Source organism: Sylvia atricapilla, chromosome 3 (genome assembly GCF_009819655.1).
Source record: "Sylvia atricapilla isolate bSylAtr1 chromosome 3, bSylAtr1.pri, whole genome shotgun sequence".
Classification (NCBI taxonomy): Eukaryota; Metazoa; Chordata; class Aves; order Passeriformes; family Sylviidae; genus Sylvia; species Sylvia atricapilla.
The window spans coordinates 70,024,034-70,051,169 of NC_089142.1; the positions used below are offsets into that span (position 1 = coordinate 70,024,034).

A 27,136-nucleotide genomic window follows, 5' to 3' on the forward strand; every position below is an offset into this window, starting at 1 on the left:
ATGCAGATAAAAGGGAGACACTCAACACCGAGAAGACCCTCAGCTACCTAGGGACTGATTCTGCTTCTGCTGCCTCGCCATGACCAACAAAAGACTGAGCAAAGGTGACACCCCTAGACCACATGAGCCCAGCTGAGTTCCTGGGGATTCCGGTAAGGCTGGAACTCCTGACTCTGCGACGAGAGCAGCAGATTCGACCAGCACCTCCTCCTCAGCGGCGGCCCGAGCGAGAACGGCGACAGGAGCAGCGACGGCGCAGGCGACCCCTCGAGTTCCCCACTGAAAGAGCTGACTAATGAAGGTCTTTCAAACGAGCAGGTCTCCTGGCCCATTTTTAACAGAAATCACCTTGATTTTTTGAGTTAGGCTTTGGCTGCACCGGTACATTGAACTGCACAGGAGTTGTTCTCTGGCCTCAGTGCTGGTGGCCTGGGCCCTTCTAACAAGCCATCAGCACGGAGCCAGCATCCAGGAATGCCTCCGGCCTGAGGCAGACACAAAGAATTCGGGCAAACCTCTGGTACGCTGTGATGACAACAGCGACTGGTTTCAGCAACTTCTTTTGGCATAAATGGTTAGAACAAATATGACAGGTGTGGAAACTGGTCATTTTGTGTATTACTACTGCCCGATCTTGCGTTCTAGTGCGTATGAAGTGTAGAGAGTTTTTACTGCACACAAGGATGGAACTTCACTCCCTCAGGCGAGAGGCTCACACCTGGGATACCTCCCTTAGGCCTCCCGTGCTGGGCCAGGTTGTGCTTAGCAGCCACCACGGCTGGGAACACTCAGGCAGGCGGTCTGTGACCTAAAGATGAAGAATACCTTAAAGGCACACACACACAGCCGAACCAGTCAATCACACCGTGTTTTCGCCTCCCGCCGCCCCTCGTGGGCCCCGCCCGCCCCCGCCTGCGCAGCCGCCGCTCCTCCTCCGCCTCCCCCCGCGCGATGGAGGTGGTGCTGGCGGACACGCTGCTGTCCCGCTGCGGGGACCGCGCCGCGCTGCTGCGGGCGCTCGGCGCGCCGCTCTCGGCCGAGCGGGCGGAGGCGCTGCGCCTGCTGCTGCAGCGGCTGGCGGCGGGCGGGCCGGCGGCGGCGGGCGAGGCGGAGGCGCTGCGGCGGGCGGCCTGGGAGGTGGCGCTGGAGCGGTGCCGGCCGCTGCTGCGGGGCGGGGAGGGCGCGGCGGGGAGCGGCGAGCGGGTGCGGGCGGCGCGGGCGGCGCGGGGCGCGCTGCGGCACTGCGTGCAGCTCTGCGGGCCGCCGCTGGCAGCGCGCCTCGCCCGCGACGCGCTGGCCGAGCTGGCGGCGGGCGGCGGGCCGGGCGCCGAGGAGGCGGCGGTGGAGGCGCTGGCGGCGGCGGCGCCGCGGCTGGAGGAGCCGGAGCTGCTGTCGCGGTGCGCGGCGGCGGCGCTGGCGCTGGTGCGGGAGGAGGGCGAGGGCGAGGCGGCGGCGGCGCTGGCGGCCGGGCGGCTGCTGCCGGCGCTGGGCGCGAACGGCGCGGCGCTGCCGCGGCTCTGGGAGGGGCTGCTGGGCGCGGGCGGGGCGCCGCGGGCCGGGCGGGCGCTGCTGGCGCTCAGCGCCTTGGCGGACGCGCTGCTGCCGCGGGGGCCGGCGGCGCCGGGCATGGACGCGCGGCTGTGCCCGCGGTTCTGGCGGCTGGTGCAGGAGGGCCTGACGGAGCGGGACGGGCTGTGCCGCAAGCGGGCCCGCTACCTGCTGAAGAGAGCGCTGGACCTGAGCGCCGGCCAGCGCGCCGAGCTGCGCTGCCCCCCGGACGGCGGACACGGTACGGCCGGCGGGACGGGCGGCGGGACGGGCGGCACGGGCCGGCGGGCAACGCGTGTCCTTCTCTTCTTTCCTTAGAGTCTAGTCTGTTCTGGTGGTCCGCTGAGAAGAACGAGCAACTCCTACAGTTTTGGGAAACTTATATTTTGATAATGGAAACTTTGGAAGGAAACCAGGTAGGAGCGCTGTGAAATCTGTCTCCATCCTAGACAGACGTCCTGCCTCGCTTGAGGCACACGTGAATGCTTTTGTAGGGCAGAGTATTCCCTACAGAGTTTTGGTACCTAAGGATAGGTAAGGATACCTAAGTCAGCATTAACTGGATTACTTTTGTTTCAAATCTTAAAACACGGCGTTTGTCATTCATTCGGAATAAACTCAGAACTCTTCTCTGTCATTGGAATACATCTGGTTAATGCAATGATAGAAACCCGGAGTGCAGGTAATTGCAAGACCAGCTTTGTGAAAAATCCAGCGATTGCACCTAATAACCTCTCTTTGATAGAGGGGACTATATATATGGTAAAGTTCTTGTGGCCTTGGAATAAAATGGTTTTATGAGTCCAGCATACTAGGCAGAAGGATTCCTGTTGGCTTCAGGCTTCCATAATTGTATGGTATTGTGGTGTTAACTATTAGTAGTGTGCCCACCTCCCTGTAGTAATTTCATCTTATTTGTACATGATTGTCCTGTAACTGAGGTAATATTAATTTAAACGCTTAATTTTAGATGTTTGTGCTGTTTTAATTTCGAGGAATATAATGGTTATTAGTAAGTATTGTTCTTAAAATATGGTAGCATTGAAGTATCAGGTTTTTTTCAAGTGAGTGTTGCACACCATAGGCTTTGGAGGTTTATTTAAATGTACTCTATTGTCAATTGCTATATTAGTGTTACTGATAGTAAATTCTAGTCTGAGTAACTGACAGCTCCTGGGTTTGAGATATAAACTATTTCAACCTGATTTGCATTTCAGATCCATGTCATAAAGCCAGTGTTACCAAAACTAAACAGTTTATACGAGCTTGCCATATCAGGGGATAAAGGTAAGATGGAACTTTATCTCTTAATTATTAGTTAAGTTATCCTCTTATGTTTTCTTTTTCTGTTTTAGTAGCAGCTTTTTGTAATGTTTCGTCTCTCAAGTTAGGTGTTTTCTGGGTGGCTGTTCCAGTTTTTGCTCTATACTTAAGTTGTTTGGCAAACATGCGTAGGCAGCGGCCACCCTGCTCTGAGAAGAAATCCTACCATATATTTATTGCTTACTGTATTGTCTTGGAATACTATTTTTCTGTCAGCAGATCCAAATAAATGGTCATTTCCCACTGTATTTTGCTTGACTTAAGATAATGTGAAAATAAAATAAAGCCAGAGATTTTTGGGGTTGTAGAAGACAATTCATCTGCACAATTTTGTAAAAAGAGGAAAAAACCCAACTCAGTTTGTTAGAGGAGAGGATACATAAAATGGATGCTGAGACAGTACAACCAGGGCACATGAGTGCATGTAATTAGGTAGTGCAAGATACTGGAGATTTGCAAAGTGGAAAGGCTATTAATGTATAACTTTTGCAGGTAAATGCATTGGTATAAATAGAGTTGCAGGAAGAAGGATGTGGCACTTTTTAGTAATTTTAATTTGTAACTAGGAGAGTAACTTTGGAAAACTGTAGTAATTTTTAAATTAGATTTAGCAGGGTGTTTTTGTAAAACTAATAGCTGTAGTCACCTTTTTGAAACATCCTGTGAATAGACTATAGCACTGTCTGGAATTTCAGTATATTATGTGTTAGTGTGTCACTGTTACTTTGGTGTCGGTTTAGAAGAATTTCTTTTTTGTAAGCAGATTGTTGGTTGTTTCACCCATCATGGCACGTGTGCATTTATAGACGAATGTTTGAAAGCGAGAATAAAACATTGACAAAGGAAGGGATTCTTCATTTTCTGGAGCTTTATGAAACAAAGCATCTTCCAAATTCACTTGGTTTCTCAGAGGTAAGGATGTTACTGTTACTTGCTACAACAAACAAATGTTCTAATTTGCAGTAGATCTTAACGCTAATTGCTTCGGTAGTTGGAATTGGACAAATTCTGTTTCTGTAGTATAATCAGTGTATTACTGTATCCATAAAGCATAAAAGCCCCACACTTTAAAATATTCTCCAAGTGGGAAGAAATATTAAAAGGTTTTTTTATTACTGTCACATATGTATTGGCTGTCAACTAACCTACACTTTAGTAGGGAATGATCTGCGTTATACTGTTTACTATTCTCCTCAGAGATTATCATTCCTGATACAAATTAAGTCAGCCTCTTGATGAGTAACTTGAAATAAAGCCAACCTTAGTATGCATCCTAAACCTTTTTAGCTGTGTTGGCTCTTCGTCATCTTAATATTTCATGTTTAAATCTATTCTCTCTATCTGTTTCCCAACAAGATTTCTTATTTGCTTGCATTTTTTGCAATACTATGTGAAATGTATCTAGTGGAAAAATCTCTTTTCTTGTTTACTCTCCTGGTCCCCCTTCTCTTTAGTTTCTTCCTCTTTTTGCTTCTATTTACCATACAGGAGTATTCTCTAATTTCAGGCTCTGTCCTTCGAAGTCTGGTGAAATAAATCTAGTTAGCTTCTATGTGGCAGTGGCTTGGAAATGTATGTTTCACCACTGTTCTTGTTTCTTTTTTCAGTTTGTTATTGGACCACTAATGGATGCTCTCTCAGAAAGTTCCCTCTACAGCAGGTAAACCAGTGGGTTAATTAATCGGTTATTTATTTAATTTCTGGATTGTGCAAATGTGTTGTAATAATACTGGTTTAAGTATGTGGGTGAAGTCATAGCTAAAGGAAAACACATTAATAGGAAATGGTGCTGCTGAACTTACTGATATGGAGAGAGATTTTCAGGAAAGATGGGTGGTTATGAACAAGTGAAGTATGGATCCAGGGAGAAGACTTGGTTGTTGCAATTTTCAATGCCCCTTGATGGAATTAATGGTCACAGTCTTGATCTGCTGGGGAGAAATCCATGAAACAAAGAGTTCAGTGGATTAATATGTTCATTTTTGGAGGGCTAAAACTGACTGTTAGTGATGATAGTTTGGATTAGGTGATTATGGATAAAGTGTAGTCACAGTAGGCTGTTTTATCTAAGTATGGCAGCACAGATGTGACCTCTGCGGGCTCTTGCAGCAGTTATGCATTTCTCATCTCAGTCTGCAGTCTCTTTCCATGGACATGCATGGATGGGAATTCAGAAGGTGAAGCAAATGCCAAGTGCTTTAGTATGTTAAAGTTGTGTTGAATCAACACTTCATGATCTTAATCCTCTCTTTTAGCTTCTGTATTTCTGGTGAAACCTGTTGGCATATGTAGAGGAAGGTGCATGTTTGAGTATACCGAGAATACACAAAGTTGTTACACTTGGTATCAAGCTGAGAGAAAGTTACGGAATCTCTTGAATGACGTTAATCCTTACTAGCCAGGATCCCGAGACTTCTCATGAGACATAGGTTGTCTCTGTTGATCTCATGGAGTGTCACTTCGTTTTTGACACTTTGTTTTTGGTTAGGGGCAATTCTAAACATTCTGAAGCTGTTAGATTTTAGATTAAAGCTGTTACATCTAATTCTAAAGCTGTTAACATGCCAGTTGTGTGTGTCTAATATTTTAAAACCCAACAGGACACCAGGTCAAACAGTAGGAGCCTGTCCTCCTTTGGGAATGAGGTTACAGAAATTTTTGGCTACTTATCTTGCTCTTCTTCCAGAAGAAGAAAAAGGTATGTTTTCAGTTTCACCTTTATCTTTTTTTAAATAAGAAAACAAAAACCCCCCCCCCCCCAAAAAAAAACCCCAAAAAAAAACCTATGGAGCCTTTTTTGGTATGTCATGTAAGTGTTTACTTGAGAGAAAAAAGGAGTAGTTGTCTTGACAGTGGGGTTTCCAGTGAAAAGGCCTTCAGGGACTTAAAGGTATCCTGCAGTACAAAGCTGCAGAATTGTTCTAGGGGCAAAATGGAGGAGATTTGCTTTTTATTAATGGAAAAAAAAAAAAGCCCAAACAAACTCCAAAAATCTGAAGTGAACGGTATGTGGAGATTTTTTTATCTCCGGACTTCTTTAGTCATGACACATCCAGAAGAGCCCAGTCCAAGGACTGAAATAGAATTAGAATTCTTTTATTGTGAGGTTGGGTGGTGGAGGATTTCTGAGACTCTTCCAAATTTTGATGCTAGTGTAGGCTAAAATGAAGGTGACCACAAGTTAACACCTGATCTAATTGGATGAAATAAGGGTAGAATCAGCTCTCTTCAGCACCCTGGATGTACAGGTATATTCTGGTAGGAAACACCTTATATACTTGTAATGCCATAGATGCCCTATTTCTCTACCTGGCCCAAAGGCATATATTTTATTACTGAACAGGGGGTCTGTGATTAGGAATCCTGAGATAGGTAGCCCACTTCCACTGACTGTAGATGTGGTGGCTCATTGAGGATTGCTCTGTCCATTCCAGCATCCATTTAACTGGTTGAATCACTATGGTCGGCCATATCACAAACTCAATAGCAACTTAAAAAAGGCATTGTGTAGTACTCAAAACAACTGAGTTAAAATTCCATTCCTGAACATGATGATTAGTACAGATGACCAAAGTCAAAATTAGGTTTATTTCTGTTTGTCTCTGAATCATACCACCTTACTGATAGACTTCTTTGGAATGTATTTTTTTCATTTATATTAGGAAATTATTCTGTTGTTCTGTTTGATTTAATTGCCAGAAATTATAATAGCACTCTTCTGCTGGAGTTCATATTATTTAAAAGCATTGGAGTATTCCAGCTGGTGAACACAAAATCACTCAGGATTATTTTGTTTGTTTTCATTCTAAGGTAGCTTCCTGTTAAAATTTATTCAGAAGATTACAAGTAGGCATTGGTGTGCTGTTCCTATTTTGTTTCTTTCTATGGCTTTGGCATCTATCCCTGCATGTAAAGTACTTGGTGCTGAAGGACTTCATGCTTTAAGGTAAAATATGTACTGCATTGTGTTCTTACAGCCTTCTTCCAAAGAAATGTGCTGACAGTCTGGACAACCAGAATTTGATTCATGTTTGTTCTTTCTGAAGGGATGGTTGTGCATGGGAATATCAGGTTCTGTCTCCTTTATGTCTGATTTGCAGAGGAAAGCACTTCAAGAATCAATGTATTTATATCGCTGTATGAAATGAAAAAAATCGAGTTTTTACATTTTAGGTCTTCATAGTTTCTACTATTTTAGAATAATTTTTCCCTGGTTGTCCACACTTCCTGGCTGATACATATCACACTTCTTCCTTTTCTAGTTACTTTACAGCCTGGTTTAATAGCAGTTGAGGCTATATTGGGGGCAGCCCACAATGCTGGAAACAGAAAGGTTTCTAAAAATCTTCTAGATAGAAGTTGTTGGACTCACTATGGACCATAATCTCACTGATATTTCCTAAGTGTCTGCTTTCACTTCCTAGACCCACTAAAAATCAATTGTCATTCCAGTTTAATCAAATTTGAGGATTTAAATAAAATCTTACTGATGGTTGAAGGAATATTGGATAGAAGCAGTTTACAAGGAGAAAAAATGGTGTTGGACATGCCTTTGCTGATAAAAGATCAATGAACATTCCTTTCAGTTCTGTGCTTAAATGAGATTTTGATGGCAAAATGCTTTTGATGGCAAAATTACAGAAATGCTAATATTAAATTAACAGTCTGGAATGATATGGTCATGGGGATTGTTCCTTTAGGTTTTGTTTTGTTCTTTGTCCCCCCTATTGTTTTGTCAGGTTTATGCTCATCCAGTTTTTATTATCAGTTTTTGAAATCTGTACACGTAACAGTAGTCTTGGTTCTGGGTTGTTTGTGGTCTGATCAGGCAGTATTTGTGCCATACCTAATAGAATATGTCTGTTACATGTAATCTGATGTATCTAATATTGTTAATAATTGAAAGATATATGAAAATGTTTACATTTTTAAGTGTGTAATTTACCCAGTGTGCATTTTTCCTCTTTGCAGAGATGTCCTCCAGTGTACTATGATTACACATCAGATTTTGTTGCGTGGTGCTGCTCAGTGCTATCTTCTTCAAACAACTATGCATTTGACAGATGTGGTCAGTTTGGGGTTTTGTGTTTTGTTTTATTTTTTGTTTTCTCTTTTTCCTTGATGTAATAGAAATACAGTGACACTTTTACAAGGTCAACAGTAATCAAAAAATTGCTAAATACATGATTTATACTGATTTTGCTGGATTTGCAATTTTTTTAGTGACTATTTAAATTGTGCTATGTAAGTTATGGTATATTTGTGTTACCTTTGGTTTTCCATAAGAAGTATTTTTTTTCATTAGCTTTAATTAGTTGATGTTTTATTTCAGGGTTTTCATGTGGTAGCTATCATAACAGGATATTATTATTCCATATCTACTATACAAGCTCAGGTTTTAACAGATAGAAAATAAATAGACTTTCTTGTAAGTCCTAATAATAAAGGTATTCATGATACCAGAATGATAAAAGTACCATAAGTGCTGAACTAGCAGGACTGTAGTTATTCAGTAATTGAAGTATTCACGTTTTGTTTGTTTTATAGCTAGCTTTCTAAATAAGTCTTGCATGTTTGTTATGGCTATAAACCTGTCTTTAGAATTTGTCTTTAGAAATGCAGAAATAGTACTTACGAGTGACTCTTAATCATTTACCTACATTGATTTAAAAGGTGTCATCAGTGAATAGCACTATTCTTAGAGTCATTATTTTCAGATAGACTTTAATACTTGGGAAAATTAAGTTTTGTTCCTTGGTACTGATAAGTTGGTCCCAAAGAGGCAGAAATGAGTCTGAATCACGAAAAGGAAAAAGTAGATTTTTTTTTTTTTGTTTACTGAAACTTCTTGAATTGTCATGTTAGTATTATTTGTTGTATATTGTGTTGGCAGCTGTTGTATCTTGATTAATTTATTCAGGAGAAAGTGTCCTTCTCAGAAGTTTCAAGCTTTCTTCTGTCCCTTAGACCAGAGGAGTCCCTAAGGAGAGATACTTTGTTGTGGACAGAGGTGAGAACTGAAGCTGGTTTTATGTTCATCAAACCCATCACTGGTAGAAATAATATCACTGGCAGGATAATCTCAAAGGGAAGAACGTGCATACCATGTAGAGTGGATTGTAAATCTTAAATTTTCACAGGATACATATTTTATATATTTGCATGCTGTGAGATGCTGTGAAGAGAAGTTCAAAGATGAAATAAGTTTTTATAGAGTATATACTTGAGCCAGCTGATCATGTAGCCAACTTTTGGTTACTTGTACAGCCATATAATGCTAAAGTGATTTTTTGCATAGTGTCTTCTTGTCATGTATCCTGTACGTTTCATTTTGCTCTATTAATTTTTGGCATACAAAAAAAAAAAAAAAAAAAGCTGGTCTCACTAGATAACACTTGATTAGAAGAAACTCTTTTGAGATAAGGGAATTTTTACCAGTCTTGCTTAATTTTAAGAGTTGTTGTACCACTGGTTTTTTGGGGGTGCTCTGAGCTACCTTCTAGAAGAACACTTTTTTTATTTGTAGTTAAAAGGGAATAGTCTGCTAAGGCTCGAGGTAGCTCTGGTGAGCACCTCTAGCAGTGTGTGGGTTTGCTGATGTGGGAGTTTGTGTTTAACACTGCTCTGGTGTGCTGCTGTTAAATCAGTGATGTCAGTGCACAGCTGCCAGATGTGGTCAAGGAGTAACATACTGTTCTTAATTCAGCTTTGCAGTTGGTTGCAAGTGAATGACAGGTGCTTCAGGAAGCCTGTGGCCTCTGATTTTGAACGTCAGGAGACATCATCATTATGTCAATATGTGCACAGTCTTGTGGGAGAGTACTTTAAGATGCCTGCATCTGAAAGTAAGTTAAATGTATGTTAATAAAAACCACTATACTTAAGGGAATTTTAAAAAAATTACAGCAATCCCTTGGATTTTAGAAAAAATAGTTTGGGGGATAATAAGTTATTAAAAACTAATAAAACTATTAAAATAATAATTTTATTTAATAAAATTATTAAACTAATTATTAGTTATTAAAATAACTAATAGAAAGAACTAGTTATTTTAATATTTAAAATAATTAAAATATTTTAAAAATAATTTCTAAAAAATTTTAGAAAAAAATTTTCTAAAATCTAATAGATTTTAGAAAAATAGTTTTTTTTATATTGCATCTATTTAAGTTCTACCCAACCAGTGTATTCACAGTTCTTAAGTTTGAACCTTATTTTTTAATTTCAACTTTCCTCTAGAAATTAAAGTCCCACAGTATTAATTGAACATTAAGTCTTAATATTCAGTTTAGTGCTGCTCTGCTGCTTGTCTATTAGGTTTATTTTGTCACTGTTTTGATGGTGTCTGAAAATGTTGGAGTGCAAGAGGCAGAGGAAAGCACAAAGGAATATGAACCCACACAGGTTCTGTCACCTTTCTCAGCAGAGGTTTCTAAAGTGACCAGGTATTTCTGTAGAGGGAGAGGCCACAGAGTGAGGCAGCTTGTCAGCTCATTGCACACCTTCCTAAGCTGTTACATTCTTCTAATCTTGGACAGCTTGCAGGAGGTGAGCTGCCACATGTTATATCCAAGGGAGGTTCTTTGTAGGCTGTATAAATGTGCAGATAAATTACAAAGGGCCTTCCTTGTTCACTGCCACGTTTTGATTTACAGTGTCAGGTTAGTGTCTTCTTTCAGACACGTTGAGAGGAATGGCAAATTGGGGTTTTTTTAATACTTCAACTTTTGTGTGGCATTTGCAGTCGTAGTGAATTTTGTATAATTTTATATTGTCAAAAGTCAAAACTGAACACTTTTTAAGTATTATACATATAGGAGATAAAAAGGCTAGGTCAGAATTTGGTGATCACAAATAACTTCAGAAACTTCCTGCAGACCAGGAAACTTCACTTGATTGTCTTATTGTTAGAGAAGTAGTAAGCAAATTCTCTGGTGATATTCCAGGGTGAGTTTGCTAAATATTTTGGCAGATCTTCTCTCCTTCCTGACATGTTTGTTTAGTGCTTGATCTGTATTATATACAATTTCATGGCAAACATCTGCATTTCACTTGTAAAAAGTGATGTTTGTAATTCTTGGTTTAATGGTTTCATATGAAACTTAACTAATAAGCAGCTCTTCAGAGGGGGAAAAAAAAAAAACCCAAACCAAAAAAAAAACCCAGCCAGGTCCAGCTGCTTGAATTGGACCTCCAAAGTGTTTTGTTTTCTAAATTCCCAAAGCCGGAAACATGCCAGTTAAAAAAAACCCTAAAACAAATTTACTCTATTTAAGAAACATTTTGTAAGTATGGTGATATAGTTTTGGATAAAAGATTGATAAAAAGAGAAACTTCACTTAGGTTTTTTTTATAATTTCTTCTTTACAGCATAGTTTTAGTTCTTTATGTGGTTAGTTCTGTGATCAGAATCACAGCTGATGTTTCAGATGAAGCATAATGGAATTATCTTCTTCATTAAATTATTTTTAATATGCTAATGTATTTTTTAAGGCAATGGAAAAGTCTGTTGTGAACTGCTACATAATATATAATACTGCATAACATATTGCCTAAAATTTATTTGAGCATAAAAGCTAATAGTGTTAGAGTTCAATTTATATCTAGGTAAAGAATGCCAAAAATTAGTAGTAATACTTCTATTAGCATTAATTGGTTTTGTGTTATTAATTTATTAAAATAAGTTATAAACCCAGAAGTTTTAGAAAGTATTTCAAAGGTATTTTTTAGTTACTGTGGAAACCTTAAAATATCTTTAATCAGGAGAAAATTGCTTTATGCCTGACTGGTTTGAAGCTAAGCTTGTCTCAACAATGATTCTGTTGGCTGCTGACGTGGAGCAGATGAAGAATAAATACAGGTAAGTATGAAATACCTTATTTTACATTTCTGTCTTTTTCAATCCCCTCACTCCTGAAGGATCCAGTTGAAGCTGGGAAGCCTGATGAAGTTGGGAAGCTGTCCTCTTTTCTCTGTAGACTTTTGGTCAGCCTGATCATTCCTTAGGCCTTGTCCAACTGTTGCTGCAGGCAAACTGGGTAACATTCTAAAGATACTTAAGTGTCTTGGAAAAGTGTCCTTTTTATTTCCATAAGTAAACTTCAGCACTTAAGGCAGATGCTCAGAAGAAGACTTTCTTTTTAATTTTTGTTTTTGTGTAGTGGAAAAAGCAACATAGAGTGGATTGAACTAGAGGCTTTCTTGAACCCTCTTCTGGATGTCTTGATGAAACTTGGCAGTAATGCTTACATACCAACACTGAAAACAGATAAAAGCCTTCAGCTTCTCTTGAAGTTATTGCAGACCCGTTGGTTAAAATGTTCCAATACGCAAGATGGTTAGTGACATCTTCAGTCTACTGTGTCTTCTGTTCATTATAGTCTTAACTACAGCTAAGCTACTTAACTGTTTTATGGCTATAGTGTCAAACTAATAGTAGCCTAGAAGTGGTAAGTGTAAAAGTTGTCAATCTGGCATGTCTGATATAAAATTTGAGCTATGGGTCCAGTCTTACCAGGTGTCATAAGGACTGGGAATTGAGCATGTGAAAGCCTTCTGAGAAACTAGTTGCTGTCCATTAGGATTACATTATCAGTTAAAATTTGAAGAGTGCGACTGTATTGCAAGTATTTGTAGGCCTATTCCTTGCAAATGAATGGATTCCATGAATCATTTAGGTACTTCAGAAAGAAGTCACTACAGAAACCCAGCCCTGCTTAGTTGGCAGGGGTTCAGCCAGAGTCTTCCCTGAGTGCATAAAGTGATCCTGCTGGACACCCTGTTTTCTGAGTTGACTGATAGGCTAGGAGGTTCTCACTGAAATACAAGCCTGGTGATCTGTCTGTCTGAGAGTGTTGGCCCTCCACAGATGGAGCACTTGAATTTGTAGACCTTTCAGAAGAATTTGAGCAAAAACTATGGAGTCCTTTCTACTCCTTTTGAGAGAACATTTTGTAACCAGAATAGACCTAAATGTTTTTCCTGAGAGCAAATGAAAAATTGCTGTATTATTTTCATTGAATTGGCATGCTGAATGGGAATAGGAGACATCTTGGTGTTTGGTTTCTGCTCCCCTAGATTACTTTGGATTTTTTTTCGGGGTGTTTATAACATGGAAGAGAAGAGTAGTTTTGGAATGGGGAGGCTCCATATCTAGGCTCTTTTTCTTAACAAAAATAGTTTCAGGTTTATATCCTGAAATATATCCAGGTTTCATGTCTAAATGCAGCCCCAAAATTAATGCCCACCCTCAATTTAACAAGTGCTGTATACATTCAACCCCCCCTGCCTCCTTAAATTTTAGCTATTTGTGTGAAATACTGAGCACTAATTATGCAGGCTGTTAAAGTTCATACTGCGGCATGGTCTCTGACTGTGGAGCTTTAGTTCCTTGAAATGAACTGAACAGGAAGAAATGCCCACTAAGCTACCACTGTGCGTTCAGCCTCCAGCACAAGGGTAGAACAATCCTGAAGCATAACCCTACAAAACACGTGCAAGCACATATTTGTTTTTTTTAGTATCAATATTAAATAATTTCCTTGTGTGCCTTTATTTCTTTATGTGTTTGCTAATGTACCTGCAATGGATTGCTCCTGCTGTGGGAATTTTGAGCATGTTGAGCTCTGCTAACAGAGTTCCAAAGGTATGGCAAGGCTGAGCACTGCAGAGTCCTCATCCTTTTGAAGGTCCCTAGAGATGCTCCAGTTCAGCCCATCATCAATCTTTTGAGAGGCTTTTTGAATTGCATTGTAGTTTTACATTAAGCAAGGATTACTTTTCTTAAAATTATTTTATACAGTGGTTTTGTGCTTCTTCCTTCTGCACAGGAGAACCAAGTAATACATCTTTTTTTTTTTCTGCAGCTGTGAATTGACTGAGGTGAAGGGTGGTGAGGGTAATGCTGTGTAATACCGAAGTTATGTTTCTGTGTTGAATAAATGGGAGGTGAAAAGTCCTGTTTATCAAATGGAAAACAATAAAATGGTAGGGAGTAATAAAGTAATTTAACCTTGTAAAGCAAAAATAATAACAAGCGGGGGAAGCATTTTATTTAAGAATATTTTAATGGGGGTAGACATGCCTGAAGTACATGCTGAAATCATCAGCATTCTTCTGCAGTTCTTGCTGTCTAAACTGTTGTTAGATTTCATTATTTTAAACAGCAAGATTTTGTAATTATCTTTTGCTAGTGTTACAGAGCCACTGGTAATGAATTGGGTTTTATGTCCAACATGCTTATCTGAAGATTTTATGTATATAAATTGTAGAAGATGTTTTTGTGATTTGAGACTTAAGATGAAAAATTATGATAATCTGACGTAATTAAACTGTTGGTTCTGAACAATTTAAGCATTAGAAATGTAGTCCAATGAGCCATCTTAGTAGGGAATAATGAAAGTAAGTACAATATGTATCTGGAAATATTTCCCTTTATATTTTTACGTTTTGAAGGTCTTCCATTCACGATAGTTTTGCTACATGAAATGTTACTCAGGGTCAACTCCAGAAAAAAAGAACAGCTGTAGCCTCTGGGTAATTCTCCTGAATACTGAAGCTAATGACTGGTATTTTTAAAACAAGGTGGCCATGTAGAGTATTTTACTCCATTTTCATCTGTGATGTTATTAACTTGGCTTTCAGCTAGCCCTTATCCTTGAAACACAGACTAAAGTGTGTTCGTGGTTAAATATGTTTAAGCAGAGTGGCCTATCTTGCTTGTGTATAAACTTGTGTCTTTGTGAGATGCAATGTACATGTGGTAGCCTAGCCTTTTCTTGTACAATACCACATTTTGTGTCATAATCTTGTATTTTCATTTACAGTGTTAAGCCTGGAAGCTACTGGGCAAAAATCTTAAGATTTTTGATTAATTTTGTAAGATTACACTGTTTCCAAAGGTGAATTATTTCTAAACAGCAAAAAACTAGACTAACAACCAGCAAGTCCATAAAGCCAGTTTTCAAGTCTATAAATACTTGGAATGGAAAAGTGTATTTTCCTCACATAAAGTTAATTGCTGGATATAAAAGCTTTAGGTTTTTATTAAAGGCTAAGTTCATTAATAAGCTGTTTGTGCGAGGTTAGGAGTAGGACAAAAGTGTGCATTAAAAATTGGTAAATTGGACTGTGGTCTTCTGGTCTTGTGTGGGTTTTGGTTCAGTAATACATTGTTCATCTCAGAAAATATCATCAGCTGGTTTGATTCTTTCAGCCTTATGGCTTACACTGCAGAAGAGTACAGAGCTGGTTTAAGTTATCTTTTGGTATTTGAGTACTATTACTGTATAACTTTGTAACATAAGTAAATCGACACGATATAGTAAAATTATTAAGGAAATTGTATTTCTGTATATATATATTTTTTTTTCCTCCACACAGATGAAGTACTGTTCTTTATCTGGAAATCTCTTGTGACACCTGTGGATAGTATCCTTGAATTTGTTCTCCGACGCCTTACTGCCAATGAGTTAAGCACTGTAAGTAATGATTATGAGACATACTTTGGTATTTGCTTATTAGTTTCATTTACCAGTGTTCCTAAAGTTCGTATACAATCTTTGAACACCTAGAAAGTCAATTTGCATAGAAAGATTTCTGTTAACTGTTTTGAATGCCCACAGTAAGAAGGAAAAAAGTGTTTTCACAAGTAGTGTTCAGTGTCTGTAGTTTGCATTTCTTGTTTCTTTTTAAATCTAAAGAAATCATATAGTAAGAAATCCTGAGCATCATACACTGCATAATATCCCCTATATAGCTGTGGATGTAAGTTGTTAGGCGTTTTGGAGACTTTCAGTACTCAGCCTGGTTATCATCTTATTTGACTATCTTACACGATTTGCTCAGTGCTGTGCCCAGTTTTTAAGTTTCTATACCAGAGAAACTTGAGACTTTTTAAACAAAGTGAAAGTTAGAGTTGAATCAGGAGAATGGCATCTGAAAGTCAATTTTTAAGATTTAGAAGTTAATAACTTCCCCCAAACAAACCCTCAAATTAAAAATTGTTCAATTGCAATGACAGTAGTAGTTTTCCTTCTGCTGGCATTGTTACCAGTAGTTTCCTTTCTGGTTTCCAGTTTGATTTTCCTCCTCTTACTGATTCAGATTGTGGTTGTTTCCTCACTTTTAGGTTGGTGACCTGGAGCGTTGTGATCTGTACTTGGCTTTAATTCCAGAGATAGTGAATTTGTGCTTGAAAGTCAACTGGAAGAAAATGGCATCTATCAAGAATTTCCTTTCATCCCTGATAAATGCGTCTATTCGTAATCTTCAGGAGAGAAATTCTGGAAAGGTAATTTAACATTATTTGCAACAATAAATATTAAAATAAAACAGGCCAGTAAGTAATAATTAAAATATATGCCAATATAATATTTAGATTTTGCATTAATAATTTTACAGACATACTATAACATTAGTTAATATGCAATTACTTATTTCTATTGTGATATTTATAATGTGTGATAATATTTTATATAATGTGAAATTAAATGAAAGTTTGTGTGAATGTGTATGTGTGTATATATTACCTAACACATCTTGCAGTGTAATATGAATGTGTAATATTTGTAGCTAAGATTTTTAGTACTTTGGTTTTTTATATTGCATTCTTTAGAAGTCTGTATAGCTAAAATAAAATTCTTACTTTAATTATGTACTGTGTGCTCATAGATTTTTTCCTCAAATGTGAATTAATCTTACTGATCAAGTAACAAATGAAAATGTCTTTTGTGGTTTTGACTTCAAATCTGGAACATATAGAGAAAAAGAAACTCCAGAACCCAGCATTGCTTTGGTGTTTTCATGTAGTTATGTGGATTGTCACATAGGTCTGTGTTAGGCTGTTATATCTGAAATAGATATATTTTCAAAAGGTAAAGAAACATTAATAACTTCTATAAAAAAAATGAGATTTAAATTAAGATTTGTTGGGCAGTGTATAAACTTTGGTCTTATTATTTGGTATTATTGTTTTGTTCAAGAACAGTTTATAACATCTTTAAAAGATTGTATTTGATTAGCTAGGTTTGCATCTTAGGGGTGCAAAGATCAATACTTAATTTTATTTTTTCCCTTCATTTATGTGAATTACATACTTTTTCCAGTAGTTTCAAAGTAAACATTTTCTGGTTCAAACTTAGTGCTCACTGGGGGCCTTTATCAACTTACTTTGAATTCAGGGGAATTATATTTTCATGATGGTTTTTTCAGTATATGGTACCTTTTCAGTTTGAGAAGAAAGAAGAAAACTCTGAGTGAAAACAGATGAGAAAAGTCTTTTCTGTGCTCTAGACAGCCAAGTGTAACTTGGAGATACTTAAATAACATCAAAGTTTCCTTACTGTGGAGGCATTATATGCTTATTTCCTTTTTTTTAAATGTGAACTGAAATTTCATGCCTCTTTGAATATATGTGTTTATCACACAAAATAACCATGGCATGGTTGTGATCTTTTGGGTGTTTGGAGGAGCTACTGTGTCACATTCTGAATTTCTGCTGTGGGGTTTCTGATTAACTGGACCCACATCTTTTTTTCTAATTGCTCTCCAGCAAGGCGTATGAGCTATTACCTTGCAAGATAGGAGTGTTCCATCACAGCCAAGCTGCCTGCACTTAATGCCTAAGTGACTAATTTGGAACTTGTGAGTGACTGTGCTGACCCAGCCCAAGCCAAACTGTGTTAGGCATAGGGGAAGAAAATACAGAAGGATGCAGAGTTGCTACCTTATGATGGTGATGCAAAGAGGAGGATAATTAGAAGTATTGGTATGTTATTTGTATCCTGTGAGAAGTTGGTGTGTGCTCAATCATGTATTGTTTGGTTTTACTTAGGAGCCAAAACTTAAGGAACAAATTAGAAAAGTAGCTAGCATGGCTTCACTTGCAGCTGTATGTGAGATAATGGATGGGAAGCTGGAAGCTCACCTGGAACCTCTGCCTTCTGTGGATGCTCTGAAGAAATTCATTTCCTTTTCTCAATTCAATGAAGTAGTAAAGAAGCCATCTTACACTGAAGAAAAAAATAGGTACATCTAAAGCTTCAGTAATTCTCTAGAATAAACTTGATTAATGTGAAGCAGTGGTTAAGATGTTGACAACTTCTTGTTGACAACTTCTTGCTCAGATAAAAAGGAGGAATTCTGTACACACACTGTTCACTCAGTTGCTCTTTTGTCTTAACATCCAGGTTTTAGAACATTAAAGCAGTTGTCATTGATCAGGCTGAAGGTTCTTTTGTTAAGTCCTCTAGTTCTGTGAAGGGAGAGCTGACTATGAACGCTGCTTACCCTTAGGCCAGATTAAATATATATACACTGCAGAAAGCCATGACATGTACACGAGCAAGTTTAAATGTAAATTATTTACTGTTCAGAAGGGGAAGCCAGAGAGCCAAACCCAAATACCTGGGTAACAAAAAAACGCAGCCAGCACATTGTGAAGTTTCCACTGAATACTCTCAGAGGTGTTTGAGTAATGTGTCTGACTAAGCCCATAATTGATTTTTCTCTTCTAAGAACCACTTCATCTTTAGATTTCCATGTACTTGTCCATTCTTGCCTTGAACTGTATAAATCTTAGTAACTTGAAGTAGTACAGTGAGTTTGTACAGTTAGGGGCTTCCTGGTGGAGTAGGAATGTGCAGGATAAAGTTACCACAATTATTTATTTAAGAAAAGTGTTTTTTGCACAGCTTATGTGAAGAAACAACATCTCAAGGATGGGGGAAGATTGTTGCTCGCTATGTTCGTGACCAGTGGATTTGCCTCCGTTTCGTTTTAAATTCATTTTCAACACTGGCTCAGGGGCATGAAGAAACTTCAGTCATGTCACTATCTACAGTTGAAAGGTCAAAAGAAATTCTACAGTCTGGATTAGAAGCCCTGTCTATTCTTCCTTCAGACCAAGTTTTGCCTGTGTTTGACTGCATGAAAGTCCTTGTTCCCAAGGTAAAAGATAAACCTGCACGGTATTAATAGGTTTTTTGGGTGGGTTTGGTTTTTTTTTTTTTTGTTAAACATAACTTTTTTTATCTGTTTATTTACAGCTTCTGGACTCATCAGAGGCTCTCTGCATAGAAGCATTTGATTTGACTTGGAAAATTATATCCTCTTTGAGCAACACACAGCTAATATTTTGGACCAATCTAAAAGCCTTTGTTCAGTTCATCTTTGATACTGAGGTTCTAGCTGTTGCTGCAAGTGCAAAAGGTCAAGCATATACCAAAATAAAAGAGGTCAGTTTCAAGAATTCTTTTTTTTTGGGAAGGGAACATAAACTTTGTCTGGATGTAAAAATGTATTTTATGTTTTGTTTTGTCTTCAGCTATTGTTGTAAATTTTTTGTTTCTGAAAAGGCCCAGGTTTGAGACTGTTAAGATAAAAGACCTGAGAATAAGACTGAAGATAAATATATTATTTGTTCTTGTGGCACAGAAAATGAAAAGTACCGTGTCTTTGATTTTTAGACAGTTCAGTGCCTTCTGCAAACAGTAAAATGATTCCTCTTGGGTGTTTTGTTTAGGATTTGACACCTGAACTGTCACAAACTATTACTATTCTGGGAAAATTATGCCTTTTTCTAATAGTTTACTCTTTATGAAAATGTTATCTTAGATGAAAAGTTAGAATAGTTCAAAATTTTGTAGATGCTATTGACTAAAACATTTTTACTGCTTCTTTAAAGGCTTCTTTTCCTCTGATGGACCAGGTGTAGAAAATAAAAAACACAGAGTTGTGTAGAGTTCAGTTTAATACTGCATGGTAGACCTGCTTTCAGAGTTAAGAAGAAAAAAAATACAATCTTTATTCTTCTTTTGTAAGATTTATGCAGCTGCCAGAACTCCCAAGAGTTTTTGCCTATGACATAGTGTTCTTTTTTTGATTAAGTCCAGAAAACCATAGTCAGCACTGGGATGTTGGTTCCTATTGGCTTTATACACTGTAAAGTTATTAGCTATTTCTTTCTACCTAATCTTTCTTGGAGACTTTTTCTTTTTTTTTCCTCCTCTAAGCATTAATTAAATATTTGTCCAGAAGAGTCCACAGTGAGTGCAAGACTTTACCTAGAGCAGTAATACATTGTGAATTATCTACCAGTATGTTTGTCTGCTGAAATTTACTACCACGGGTGCTGCTTTGGGCTTAGCACAAAAATCACACTAGAAGGGGTTGAAGTTTTGATTTGAGGTCATCCTAAGTAACCCTGTCCTGGTGTCACATTCATAGCTGTAAGTAATAGCAAATGGCTCAAATTTATTTTCAGCCCAGACACGCCAAAATTATTTTTAATAAAATACAGAAAAATGGACACTTCATAGCTTTTAAAAATGGCTGTGATATATCTGTATTAGCTTTAAATACCTTGAAATGTAGTCCCATTTATTTTTTCATTTGTTTTTTTGAAAAACTTGCTTCAAATGAATGTTACTGTTCTCTAATTTTAACACTTTGCATTTGTAGTCTCCCTTTGAGCCCAGGCCAAAACAAGATATATATGTAAAGATGGTAAATTATCTCTTCTGTTGTAGAAGTTGGTTGCCTTTTACTTTTAATGAATATCTGTAACATCTAGTTGTATGCTCAGTGTTGTAATAACTAATGAGCCATAGCTAGTATTTTATTTTTCTTGATCTTAAAACTCGTTTTAATTCTTAGAATTACTGCCTTAACTTCAGCATTAGTATTTCAGTCATGATGTGAGTTGTGTTTTGCCAATGTTGAGAGTGTTGAGTCCATGTGACAGCTATCCCATTGTCTGCAGTGGGACATACCATGACAGCAGGCATCAAGGAGCTAATGAAGGTCTCCTATACTCAACAAAGGGCATCTGGTCGAGCCACCTTCTGCCCCTTCATAAGAAAATGAAGATAAAGTTCCCAAGCAAGTGCCTACTTATGTATATTCTTATTCCAGTCCTTGGCAGTTCCTGTTGCCATTGACCCGCTGTGCAATGGCTTTGTAGTTGTAGCTAAAGAGAAGAAAAAATGGAACAGCCTGATGTTGATTTGTCACAGAACCACAATTTTAATTTTGTCTACCACAGTGCACTCTGTCTTTTTAATAGTTGGAAGGGGTGGAACAAAGGGCTATTTTTTAGTCAAAAAAGGGAATACTGCTATGGTAGTATCGAGAAGGGCTTCCACAGAAGGTACCAGGAGCACTGTGTTCTTGAGCTTAATTTCTTCTGCTGCACTCTTCTTTTTCCTTTGTGATGATTCCTATGTTAATTATGCTAGAACTTAGATATCTTAAATTTGGTTTGTGTTTGCTGAACTTTTACTATGTAAGTGAAACAGTTGAAAAAAAAATCAGGATTGAGAAATGCATAGTAAATGCTGTGCTGCTTCCCTACAGGTGAAACAATAGCTCAGTTTTGGAATTACTAGGAGAGTTACAATGCCTGTCTTTACACTAGAAAAAAACCAAAGGTTTGAATTCTTGTCAAAAGCCCCGCATGCTTCTAGTGTAAAGCTTTCTTTCCAGCAAGTGTTTCTTAGACTGCATTGCAGTATTTGAGTTTTAAGTTCTTCATGAGCTTCTTAGTGCTTTAATGCTTAGCAATTCAGAACAACTTTCCCTATAAAACCAGCATTCCTGTCAAAGAATTGTCCCATTATCAAAACTATCATTTCAATGCAGGGAAGTGAAGCAGTTTTGTCTATTAAGAGCTGTTACACCTTCTGAAAAAAAAAACATTTTCATGGACAGCTCTAACTGATGTCCAAAAAGGAATTCTTAGAAAGCCTTGCCTGTTCACTCTGCATCTCCCTGCCCTCTCCCAAATGCTTGCAATTTCTTAGAAAAAAATTTACTATGTAAGTGAAATTTATTCTTGCACTTACCCTAAGGAAGGGAAAGAAATACTTCGGGGCCACTTTTCTTGTTTTGTTTAATTTTTCTTCTTTTTGGAGAAGCTTTAGATAGCCCTTCCTAATATTGTAATTATGCCTTCCTTAAAAACAAAAAATAAATGATACCGAGACACTTTTGCACTCTAACTTAAATATGAACTTTGACATGAATGCAATCTTCCTTAAAGAACAGAACTATTGATGTGGCTACTTATGTAAAAAAAAATGCTTAATGTTTATTTTTATTCCTAAATTGGTAAGAGTTGATTAAAACACTAGGTTTGTGCTCATGAAATAAGCCCTGGCTCAGTTGTTCCACTTACCAAGGGATTTGTTTAAGGTATCTGGCATTATAGCAAATGTTTAAGCAAAGCTCAGTTCTGGGTTTTGTTAACATAAGCATATACTTGGCCAATTGTTGCCCATTCACCTGCTCTTATAATCAGGGAATTATAAATAGATTGAAGACAACATTAACCTGAGCCAGAGATAGGATGCAAAAGACCGTGAGACCTATTAAAATAGACATCACTGCAATTTTATTCTAATAGATCTGGCACTTCTGAAAACTAGGTTTTGAATCTTTTATTTCTTATTTTCAGATAATTTTCAAGCTCATAGATCTGTCCACTACAAAGACTGGAGTCTTCAATGTAGTCCTTAGTCATTGTTGTCAGTCTTGGATATTTTCCACTGTTGATGAGAGAAGTGCCTTGACAAATCCTTTCTTAAATGCTGGAAATTATAGTGAACTTATCACTGAGGCTTGTGTCTTTGGAACTGTATTTAGGAGAGATCAAAGGTATAAAAAATAAATCTTTGTGATTTTTATTTTACAATTTTGTGTGGGGTTTTTTTTTCATTGAAACTTTGAGATAACTATTGAAAAGCTGAAAACGGCTTTTGTGCATTATTCTGCTAATTTTGTTGCTTTGTCTTCTTTCATCTCTGAAGACACATTCAGGATGTGCATGCCTTCATAGAAAATCTTGGAGAAAAATGTGCAGCCAATGTTGTTATAGAAAGGTAATGCTTTTGAGGATACATCTTACAGTATTTGGTGTGAACTGTGTCTGTCTTGGTTGATGCTCTGATAGGAAAGACTGATTCTGAAGTCAGCTCAGTCATAGAATATCATGAGTTGGAAGGGACCTACAAGGAATATATTCATAACCTTTTAAAATTCTGGTGAAAGGGTTGTACATCACTTTATATGTGATGTACACATATACATGTACACATATACATACACACGTACAATCACAACATACATTATATTCATAACTCAAATACAAACTGTAGATAAACGCATCTTCAGGAAAATACATCTCACTTGTTAATCTGACTGTGGCTGAAATAACTACTTCCTCATTGTCTCACCTCAATAAAGTAATACTTTTTAGGATGCTGAGCTAATATATACCTTGTCATTGTAAGTAAGACAGTTAAGAAGCTCAAGTTTTAAGGCAGCCAGATTTTGCACTTGGCTTTTTAACATTGGTTGCAAGCCCTTTTCGTATGTGTACATGCCCAAAGGCTCTGCCTCCAGCCTTTGAAATGGGTATGCTAGCTGCTGGATTGTTGAATTCTTGTACAGTTTCACTCTCATTTTTACTCAGTGGAAGAAAGTAAGAGAAAAAGATCAGAAATTTTTGTTTTCAGAAATATTGTAGTTTATAAAACCTGAGTAGTTTATAAAACTTTTTAAAAAGTTCAGCTGCAAAAGTTCACTACTGTATTTTTCTCCCAAGAGCTTTTTTGTAATCATATATCTTCTTGTGATGGTCTGCAGCTTTCACAACCTATAATGTCATTAATTTTACTTTTGCCATTTATTATTCTAGATGTCTGTAGTCAACTAATAGGAATAAAGTGTTGTTTGGGACTAGATATTTGACCAAACTGTAAGCATAAATTAGTTGTTAAAAGATTACAGTTTATAGGCACAAAATTTCAAAACCTTTCTGGTACAGCTTTTTCTATAGAAAAATATTTTAAACACCTAGATGTTACTAAAGAACTCTAGGTAGGATCAGCTTGTGAACTCAATAGCTTTTTCATCACCAACAACAAACAGATTTTAAAGTTCCAGTTCTGCATATTTGCCTGTTGTCTCATTGCAGACAACTTGATGGCTGTATGATCAAGATGATGTTTGGTGCTTTTTTTTATAATTTAGGAATTATCTTTGTCTAAACAAGTAGAGTTAGATTTTTACTTTTATTAATGTTTTACAGTACAAATCGAGACGATCACTACATTCGCATTTGTGCTGTTAAATTTTTATGCTTGTTGGATGGATCAAATAGCTTTCATAAAACGTTTATGGAAGACATTTTCATCAAACTACTTGATAAGGTAAAATTAATTTCTCTTGGTATATAAACGTAGTGTTAGTATACAGTTTGTAACATGCACTAATTTTACAGGATGCATTTAAGGTTGTTTGTGTAGCCTCTCTAGATTTGCCAAGTAATAATGCCTTTCTTTGTTATGAGACAGAAGTTAATTCAACCAAAATAGTAAAAATTGCCTTTTGGCAATTCTCTCTTTTTAGTGGATATTTTGGCTTCCTGGAGAATTATCCAAATTGTACCCTTGTTCCATTAAGAGTCTCCTTCAGGCTGCATTCCGAAGCACTGCATTTCACTTTAACAATTGCAGACTACCTCTTAAATTGAGTTATTGTCTCCTTAGAATACCTTTATAGACAGAAATAATAGAGAAGGTTGGGGTCCAATTTTCATTTATGTCATAGCAGCTTATGCATTGGCAGGAGCCTAAAGTCAGTGGTAAATTACTGCAGCTGCTATTAGAACATCACCCATCCATTTTGGCACTGCTGAATCCTGCTTCTGTCTGAAGAACTTGGGAATGGGTGGGTCCCTCATTTCTCTCATTTAAGTACTGCAGAAAAACGATTAATATTTGTGTTGTGAGATTGACCAAGCGGGGAAAAGTGCGCTTTGGAAGATATTTGCTTATTTTTATTATTTAATTATAAGCGTCATAATTTAATTCTTAATAAATTAAGTAAATAATTTTTCCTAAGCTTATGTCCAGTGCTGATCTTAGCTGTGTGGTAGATGCTGCTTTCTTAGTACAGAAAAGTGTATTTACATGTATTCAAATTTAAAGGAAGAATAGGCAATAAACCTTTTAATTTTCTTTCAGGATGAAGTGGTATCCAGATCTAAAACACGCTATTATGCAAACTCTTTGCAGCATAGAATTAAAAACCGGGTGTGGCAGACACTCTTGGTTCTTCTCCCAAAGCTTAACCAGGTATTTTTACTATTCATTATAAAAGAAATAAATAAATACCTACTTTCAAGACCTAATTTGGGGTCATGGAAGCTGTATATGTTAAATTGGAGCAGGGTATAAAAGGCACGTAACCTGTAGCTGATGTGGAAGTTCTGTGTCGTAGAAGTTTTTTGTAGCTTTATTTTTTCAGTCTGAAGTCATGGATTTATCATGCATTTCCAGAGGACACTGGAAACTGATTCTTCGATTTGTGAATTTTAGGAGGCCAGATTTTTCCTGTTAAAGCTGTCTAAAAGTTTGTACTGACTATCTGATTGAAAGCTTTTTGTTTAGTAAAAACATTGCTGCTTTATGAACAGCCATGAGAATGACAAGTGTTACTTTCATCAATGCCGCTTTATAAGAAAATATTTGAAAAGTATAATTAAGAAATTAGATGGTCTTAAAATGTTTTAATTAGCATAATAAATATATTTATAATATTATGATAAAGGAAAGAATGTTCTTTAATTTTTTTTTCTTCATGGAAATAACTAACAATATACTAAAGGATTGCCTAATTTTGTTTTCTCAGAATTTTTTGTGTGGAACCCTTGACAGAGTTTTTCAGGCTGGATTCAGTAATAATCAGGCATCTGTAAAATACTTCATAGAATGGATTATTATCTTGAGTCTACATAAGTACCCCCAATTCCTTGAAAAATTCTGGGGTTGCTTTTGCTATGTAAGTAAGACCTTTGGCATTCACTTGAAGAGTAATTTGAACAGAGGGTACAGTTTGTCATACCATATCTTATTTTCTGTGTATTCCAGTCTTCCTTTTGAAAGATGAGACAGTGGGCTGTTGAGTAGCTCAACTTGAAAGCGAGTCTGAGCAATATTCTGAGACACTCAGAAATTTGCGACCTAAAAACGGCCAAAGGAAAGTCGATTCCTCCTGTTGAGAGATTTCCTTTTATGATGTTTTATTCTGGGCAGAGTGGAGCTGGCATAGTGAGTCAGAGTAGTCCAATATAGGAGCCATCACATGGGCACCCTGGATCCTGAGTCTGAAGGTCTAAGTTACTTGTGGTTTCCACAGCCCACCTTTGTCTTTTTTGTCACGTCGCTTCGTCAGTGAGAACATGATCTGCATTATACATACTCAATTTGCAGCTTTTAATATGGACTTCTCTCACAGTGGAGTTCTGTAATGAGATCTTAAAACTGAAGCAGGGTTTGAGTGATGATACCCAAAAGTCGTGAAAGGGTTCACTGAGAAGAGTTGACTACTTCAGAGTTTGTTCCAAAAGCTCAGCCTGTTGGAATTGCTGTCAATTTAGTAGATGATAACCTGTTGATCAAAGTGATTTCATGCTGATAACAAATGTAGTAAATCACAGCGGGGCCATTCAAACCATCAGAGCAAGCGGAAAACACATAGATTTATGAAACAGGAATAGAAATTGCATTTTCAGAGGCTCTCCTGGTGTTGAGGAATACGTTTAGTGCAGGTGGCTCAGTGTGCAGCTGCAGCATGAGCTGCAGATTGACCTGTGGATAGCAGGAGCCCCAGGCAAGAGGCTGTGGAATGGTGCTGACCTTTTCCATTCCTGGGGGAATTCAGTGAACTTGGATTGAATTTTAGCTCACTTCTACGACTATAAACTTCATTCTGATTGATGTGTTAGTAAAAAGCAAATAACATGCTAGGAGAAATGAAATACTAATCATATTGACCTCGTATTTTCATAAATTTGTTTGTGGAAATGTAGATTTTTAATAGTGTTAATATAATTGCATGTGCGGATGTGGTGTGAAAATGCACAACGTATAAAAACATTTTATATATGCATATCTCTTGTTACATTCTTTTTTACTTCAGGATGAAGAAAAGCTTAAGAAAAGCATCTGCACGTTTTTATCAGTGTTGGCCCACTTTGACATCATTCTTCAAAATACCTCAGAGAAGGTACATTTCTCTGAAGAGTGTTTGCTCTTTATTCACTTCCAGTGCATATCAGAGTTCTGAATTGCAAATAGACTGCCAAAATGGTTTAAATCTCTCTTTAATACCTACTTCCTACTGAGGTATCCTTTCTTATGCAAAACACTAACTCTTCCTGTCACCTCTGTGAAATATTTGACTTAGGAAAATTAGCTAACTT

At 37.6% G+C, this 27,136-nt stretch overlaps 1 protein-coding gene across 1 annotated transcript in view; it reads left to right on the forward strand.

The window, feature by feature from the left end:
• The first annotated feature begins 668 nt into the window (after positions 1-668).
• TARBP1 (TAR (HIV-1) RNA binding protein 1) overlaps positions 669-27,136 on the forward strand; it is a 32,332-nt gene continuing 5,864 nt past the window's right edge. Inside the window, 26 exon segments of the mRNA XM_066315711.1 lie at positions 669-785; positions 787-873; positions 876-932; positions 934-1,789; positions 1,867-1,964; positions 2,766-2,835; positions 3,635-3,783; positions 4,479-4,531; positions 5,472-5,569; positions 6,682-6,817; positions 7,843-7,939; positions 8,792-8,881; positions 9,578-9,716; positions 11,635-11,731; positions 12,033-12,208; positions 15,253-15,350; positions 16,001-16,162; positions 17,705-17,898; positions 18,564-18,819; positions 18,918-19,106; positions 22,325-22,524; positions 22,677-22,748; positions 23,960-24,080; positions 24,897-25,007; positions 25,564-25,713; positions 26,854-26,940. Of these exon segments, the coding sequence (XP_066171808.1) occupies positions 684-785; positions 787-873; positions 876-932; positions 934-1,789; positions 1,867-1,964; positions 2,766-2,835; positions 3,635-3,783; positions 4,479-4,531; positions 5,472-5,569; positions 6,682-6,817; positions 7,843-7,939; positions 8,792-8,881; positions 9,578-9,716; positions 11,635-11,731; positions 12,033-12,208; positions 15,253-15,350; positions 16,001-16,162; positions 17,705-17,898; positions 18,564-18,819; positions 18,918-19,106; positions 22,325-22,524; positions 22,677-22,748; positions 23,960-24,080; positions 24,897-25,007; positions 25,564-25,713; positions 26,854-26,940 (3,945 nt within the window). The 5' untranslated portion in view covers positions 669-683.